Source organism: Tupaia chinensis, unplaced genomic scaffold (genome assembly GCF_000334495.1).
Source record: "Tupaia chinensis unplaced genomic scaffold, TupChi_1.0 Scaffold000070_1, whole genome shotgun sequence".
Lineage (NCBI taxonomy): Eukaryota > Metazoa > Chordata > Mammalia > Scandentia > Tupaiidae > Tupaia > Tupaia belangeri.
Genome location: NW_006159530.1, coordinates 1,511,115 through 1,518,415, shown reverse-complemented (window position 1 = coordinate 1,518,415; position 7,301 = coordinate 1,511,115). Strand labels below are relative to the sequence as shown.

Here is a 7,301-nt window from a genome sequence, read left to right as displayed (position 1 = left end):
GCACCCAGCCTGGGCTGACTCATTCACTCGTCACCTCCCAACATGCGTTTCCTAAGCTGGAGCTGAAGAGGACCACGAGAGCAAGAACATCAGTCAGCTGGCAGAAGGTGTATTTCCAAGCCAACTGAACGATCTGTATCTTAGTCACTCTCCTACATGATGCATGGTTGTTCCTCGCCTCTTTCTACCTAGATTACTGAGATCTGACTATACCGTGATGAATCACGCAGAGGAAACACTGCCAATAATAAGCTAAGTAAAAATTAAATGACTCATTACTAATAACCTCCTAGGCATCTGGGATTAGAAGGGCTAGAAATTGAAAATGGGACTTTCCATTCATCTTCCAGTAGATGTCATTGGACGCACCACTGGGCTTAGTATCTGACCATCAATAAAGTTACTAACACTGAGCAAGCAGGCTCTGACCAGACTTAAAGTGGTCATTAACTCTTCCGTAAATTCTGCTATGCTATGGCCCAACGACTCTGATTCTTAATTTAAAAACACTGAACCCAATTCTGCATTGTCTGAATTAGAACAATTATTTAACAAGGATTCCTAGAGATTTATGCTATCATCTTACAGCATCACAGCTCGGAAGACCTCAGACTATTTGCCTTTAAGGTCTCCCATGTCCCCACCATTGATCCTCTCCAGTGAAACTACCCATAATCCCATGATTCCATCCCCCATCCTGACATTATTGGTATAGCCCTAAAGATGGGAATAGGAAATAGCAGGAATAAGGAGATGAAATATACATTTAGATGCTAAAAACTCTGTAGCTCAGTCTTCACAATCCATCTGACACAACAATGAGAATTCAGCCTTCACAAATCTTTTTGAAAATTAGGATGGATACCAATAGCAAAGCTGGGCTGTTCTTGGAATAAACAGAAAATGTGCTAGATGCATTGTTTAGGTCTTACTCAAAAAATAAACAAATTTGGATAGAAATATATCATCTACTCCTTTTAAAAAAAAATTTACTGATAGGGAACGTGTGCTCACTAGAGAGACAGAGACAGAAAGCAAGAAATTATCCCCCAGAATGGATGGCCATGCTGTAATCCCTTCTCTTCCACTGTCCTCTCAGGAATTGGAGCACACACTACACATGTCCAGTGTGAGTTTTAAGCCACCGGATCTGGAACTTGACTCCCAGTTGACTACATGGGACTCCAGCAATGTAACCATTATGCCTTCTGCTGGGCCCTCAATATCATATACTCCTAAAAAAAAATAATAGCAATCCTTAAACAAAAGACCTATCCATGACATTCCATCTTGTGAAAACTTATCAGTGGAAAGTAAAATTCATTAACCTCTTTTCTAGATAATATTTTTTTTAATCTTCCTTTCATCCAGATGTCAATTTTTATGCTTTTGGCCAATAGACAATTGTTATATAAAATGCATTTATGAAGCTCATTATTTTTAGGCAAATTGTATTTTAGACACAAAGAACCCTTGAACCTTTACTAACGACGAGTGATCTACGACACGTATTTCAAGAACCACCTTTGGGAGCCAGCAGGTGGCACAGTGGTTAAGGCACTGGGCTCCCACATGGCGAACCACAGTTTGAGTCCCAGGCCTGGTGGCTTGAAACTCACACTGGGTGCACACACATACCAACTTCAAAATCCTGAGAGGAGAACAGAGGAGAAGATTGAGGCGTGGCCACACCCTCGGTGGGTGATTTTTCGCTTTCTATTTTTCTGTCTCTTAGTGTCTTTGATGAGTGCCCACACCCTAGAGCAAAAAAACTCTTTCAAAAAAAAAAAAAGTTGGTCTCTTTTCTTAATCCTCTAGCTGGAAAAATATGGGGATGATAGTGACTAATTTACCTGAGGAAATCCAAGGGCCCTATTCCTTAGAATGCTTAAGTGTAACCAAATATTTGGATAAGACGGAGTGGAAGAATGATTTACTGCTGACATTTCGGGTCAGAAAACTCTGCTCTAGGAGACTGTCCTGTGCATTGTTTAGCAACATCCCTGGTTTCATGTATCAGATTCCAAGTGGCACCGCCTCACTCCCATTTGTGACAACCAAAATGTCTTCAGACCCCTCAGTGGGAGGGCAGAATCATGTCAGTTGAGAGCCATATAAAGTGATAAGAAGAGAAAGTCCACAGTCAGATACGACAGTCACTGAGAAAAGCTCTATGACCCTGTAATTTCACGGAAGCATTGATTTGTTTTTTTCATTTTTTAAATAATTATTTACTTAATTTTATTTATTATTATTTTATTTGCTATAGGAAATGTGTGCTCACAGAGAGAAAGAGAAAGACAGAGAGAGAAGGGAAATGAGACCGTAAGCCACCAGGCTGGGACTCGAATCGCAGTCAGCCATGTGGGAGTCCAGCGCCATTACCATCATGCCACCTTCTGGCTCCCCCACAGCAATTTGTTTTTATGCATCATCTCGAATGTTCTCCCATGTTTCATATTTTTCCAATGGAATAATTTCCTCAAGGTACAAATGACACTCCAGAGACAAGAAGATAAGTTTATTTTACTGTCCAATTATTTTCTTAAAAAAGTTTAATGTTTGATAAAATAAAACAAACTTGTAGTACCATAGAAACCTTTGACATGTACAGTGACATATTATTACTATATACAACTTCAAAAACAAATACTTCCAGCTCCAAGTTGAACATCCTAACTATAGTTACGCTATACGAAATTTCCTGGATGGTCAAAGTTTGCGTTGGTTTGAAAAAAATATACAATTGAAAAATATAAATAAGACCTTCAATGAGTCGAGAATCATAAAAATGCTCTCTGAAGTTCAGTCATCTGCATCTTGGGAGGTTTGCAGTAGTTATAAGAGTTCAACAAGCAAAACGAAGCCCTGTGCATATTCAAACTTCAGTCTTCCAGGAGAGGTCCTGTAGGTTCACAGTTGGTCTATCAAAAATAAAAGCTATTCCTGCTTGGTAGAATTTTGTGTCTGTTTCAAAGGCCATTTTTCACCAGCTCATGGACTCCATTCTCATCGATAATCAAAGGTGCATGGAATTCTTTATCTGCCACATAACTTTCTAGTCCCTAAAATAAGGATTAAAATGAAACACAGTTTAGAAAATCTGTGGGTGCCTGTCATGGAATTGCTGGACTCAGAGGCTATAATGACTTAAACCATTAAATAAATGCCAAAAGTTGGTTGAGATGCAGAATTTAGAAGTAACATGTCCACTTAACAGACTTTTTAAACTGGGTGTAATGACCTGTTTATTTATGGAAGCACAAAACGTAAAACAAAAAAAAAAAGGAAATTATTCTGCTTATAATTTCTAAAGTTAATGAAATTCATGCTTCTTATAATCATGACCCAACAGAGTGAATTTCTAAGCAGATGCTTTCTCTGATGCTATAACTAGGCCATGCTAACAATCTTCAGGAAAAAAATACTACGTAAGATAGTATGGACCACAAAATCCCAAGGTTTTAAAAGTGAAAGGCCTAAGAACATGTCCAAAACAGATCCTTTGAAAGAAAACTTACACTGCATTAAAAAGAGCCAGATGACTTACAGAACAACAAGGTTGATTTTATTTATATATAGATAGATACACACACACACATATATACATATATACATACGTGTGTGTGTGTGTGTGTATTTAAAATCCTATTGCATTTCAATGGCTAGGTGAAATAGACTAAATATTACAGATTTCAGTTCATGGCAACTAACTCACTTATGGGATAGAAGCAAAGCCTCAACAGGAATTCCCAAAGAGAAGAATTCGGAATAAACACAGATTTTCAGTTATTCTCAGGAATAGCTCCTAAGAACAGGAGCAACAGAAATGCTGCATCTTCTCCAAGGGCAACTCTACTCAAACAAAAAAACTAGCACCAGAATCCTACTTTTAAAAGAAATGGAGGTGCAGGGGGTACCAGCCCATGGCCTAGTGATTAAGGTGGCTGGATCCCACGACTGACTACGTGGTTTGAGTGCTGGACCCAACGGTTTGAAAAACATGCTGCAGGGACCAGCAGATGGCATAATCATTACGTCACCTGACTCCCATGTAATTAACTACGGCTCAAGTCCTGGACCTGGTAGCTTAAAATTCATGCTAGGTCTGTGTGCATGCATGCCCAAAACCCTGAGAGGAGAAGGAAGAGTGGCATGGCCATCCCTCCGAGGGAGTGATTTCTTCTTTTCTGTCTCTCTGTCTCTGTCTCTCCAGCGAGCGTATGTACCCTACAGCAAAAATCTCTCTTAAAAAAAAAAAAAACACGCTGCATGCATGTGTGTGCCCAAAAATCTCAAAAGGAAGGAGAGATGGAGACAGGATTGCTGCATGGCCATCTCTCCCTGGTGGGTGTCTCCTCACTCGTGCTCATGCTTGCTCTCTCTCTCCAGTGAGCATATGCACCCTGTGGTAAAATTTAAGGAAAAAAAAGGAGGGGGGAGAGAAGCAAAGCACACTTACTTCTCCAGCATAAGAGATAAGAGGAGAGATTTCACACTGGATTGGTACATCATTGGCATCCTTCAAGCTGAGGAAAAAAACGAATAGGTGTTAAAGATTTTGTTTCCCATGTTACTTGCCAAAATGAAAGTGCAGACTAGAACATTCCTCTGAGAAGCTTGCAAACAACATAGTTCTCCTAGTTAAACCAACAGAGAAAGGCCTACCTGGCTGATCGCTAAATTCCCTGAGGATTACATGACCAGGAAATGCTCGTGGACAGAAAGGCACTCCTTGGGCCACCCCTGACACTTCAATACGTGCACACCACCCCCTTATGGACATCTCTCTCACCTTTCACAATTTCCAAATTTCATTCTGATAAAAGGCTATTGGTCGAGAAGATAGCATGTGCCACACTCACTCTGAATCCATGCCACAACCTCGCGAGTTAAGTACGACACTGACCAGCCCTGCAATGCTGTGCCACATGGTGGCCAACAGCCACGTGTCCCTAAGCCAGCAGGCTAACATACTTAAGCTTCTATTAGGTAAAATCTTTTATGAATTAAACACGTACAATTCAGCTTCTCAGTCACAATAATCACATTTCGGTGCTCAGTAACCACGGAAGGCTACTGACGGCCCAACTGACAGCCCAGACTCGGAGCACGTCTTCAGTTCAGAGTTCTATGGTGGACTGCTCGGGAAGTCAAACACGACCTTCAGTACACACTCGAGTCCCCTAGGTGAGCTGAGCCGATGTATTCAATACGTTTCAAAGCACCTCTCTGTTAGCCCAAGTCCCTGTTTACAAAACTAAGGCAAAACGCACCCTAGCAAGGGCAAGGAAAAGTCGCCATTTGCTTCTTCTAGTTCACTGACTATCACCACTGGAAATCCTGAATTTCTAAATTATGTACAAAACACTGATAATCATTAGACTTCTACATTATTTGCTGTTTCAAGAATCTTGCCAGTGAGATACAAGCCATACAAAATTCTAGTCTTTCGCGGCCTAAAACCAGAGCTCCTGGCTTTTCCAGGCACCCGGGCTCAAGCTTTGGCGGAATCAGCAAAGACAGAGGGTTTCTGAGGTAGCCACAGTCGACCTTCTCTGAACAGAACCTTCAGCTCGCATTGCAGGCCCTGCGCGTCCTGTCCCCGCCCTCTCCATCCTGCTGCTTTCCACTTGAACCAAGTCATCACTATCTCTGTATCATTCCAAGTCACTTTAAACTATGGCCCCCTTGACTGTATTTAAAATAAAATAAAACAAGAACACCCCCACCCTCCAAGATTTAGCTCACACCCCAAACTTCTCTTGATCGCTGCATTTTACAGTGACTGTTCCCATTCATTCATTCATATCAAAAACAACGGCACTCCAGACTTGCAAAGTCACCATCTCCTAGTCATTTATACCGCACGGTCACACCTTCACTGCCGGAGGATGTTACTTAACTTTTACGTACATGCACCTTCAACCTCCCCACAGGACGTGAGAAATGACGTGAGCACTAGGATACTAACAGTACCTGCAGGCCTGCCCACGCCCACCAACGCTCATGGGCTGACGGAGTAATGAGCTATGAGGTGCCCAGGTAACAGACTAACGTGGAGGAGAGAGGCACAGACCGGCAGCCTCCAGATGTGTGCCCTGCCCTCTCACCACAGCCCAGGGGGTCTAGCCAAGTGCTCTGGGACAACTCAGAGTCAGGTTCAACCACATGGGAAAAATGCGGGCCCACTGACAAGATGTCTAGAGCCCAGTCCCAAGTGAACCCCAGAGGCTTCCATGTACCAGGACCAGAAGGTGGCTTTGAACCCAAGGAATGTGTGTGTGTGTGTGTGTGTGTGTGTACCAAAAATAGATATAGATATATATCTGGCCTGAACGTGTAACTTCCCACTAGTACAAGATAACAAAAAACTTGAAAAGTCAACTCTAATGAGCAAAGTTGGATGTCCTGAAGGAGGCAAGATGGAAGCTACCATAGTCAAATGAGAAGTCTCAGGATATTGGCAAATTAGCCCCATAACACCACGGCTTCCCTTTTCTTCAGCCATGCGCCCTTTGGGTAGCTGCCACTATTCAGTAAGCCTTACGGTGAAAAATAAAAATGTCGCTTTTGTCAAAACTCAGCATCCTTGCTGCCATTCTTTCAGAGTGTCTCTGAGCTGTCTCCTCCCTCTTTTACCCAAGACACTTTCTTTTCTCTTACTTTTAACTGAACTTTTCAGCTCTCTGAGGGCATCCTTTGGAGCCAAGGATTTCGCCAGGAACAATTTCTATGTCCGTGACCTCATTTGGGGGTCAAATTCTGGCTTCAGTTTAATTATTCTACAAACGGCTAGAACAGAGTAAGCAGGCAGGGTGTGGCGTGGTGAAGGGGGCCCTGAACAGAAGAACCCAAACAAGAACTAAGTAGCGCTAGGCCTTTCGGTATCCTAACTAACTGGCAGCTCTACGCTGCTCCCAGCTGCGTAATTAAGAAGCGATTTCACTTTATGTGACCAGCCGTGGTTCAACGAGAAGGAAAGTTAGGGTCTAAGTGTGATTTCTCCCCTTATCAAAGCAGCTTGCTTCCACATTAAAAATGATGGAGGTGGGCAAGCAGAAAGGCTTGGAAAATTGATGCAAATAAAAAAAAATGAATCTTTGAAAAAAAATGATGAATGAGACACAAACAGCAAAGGACTCTGAGTCCCAGTTCCCATAGACGAGATGCAGCAGCAGCCCCTACGGCTCCTGGAAGAAACCGACTGGATCTCCACGTCCCTACCTTGTGCACAGCCGTATCCCAGCCCTGTCCCCACAGGGCAGAGACATGCGAGCAGGACAGCGCGTGGGTGAGAC

At 42.6% G+C, this 7,301-nt stretch overlaps 1 protein-coding gene across 5 annotated transcripts in view; it reads right to left on the bottom strand.

Moving 5' to 3' along the window:
• Positions 1–2,506: 2,506 nt before the first annotated feature.
• The window catches only part of UAP1 (UDP-N-acetylglucosamine pyrophosphorylase 1), a 42,398-nt gene continuing 37,603 nt past the window's right edge, over positions 2,507–7,301 (bottom strand). For all 5 annotated transcript variants that reach the window (XM_006142243.3, XM_027767556.1, XM_006142245.3 and 2 more), the window contains 2 exons: positions 4,463–4,529; positions 2,507–3,065 (listed from right to left, as the gene is read on the bottom strand). In XM_006142243.3, coding sequence (XP_006142305.1) covers positions 2,973–3,065; positions 4,463–4,529 — 160 coding nt within the window. In that variant the 3' untranslated portion in view covers positions 2,507–2,972. The remainder of the gene's footprint in view (positions 3,066–4,462; positions 4,530–7,301) is intronic.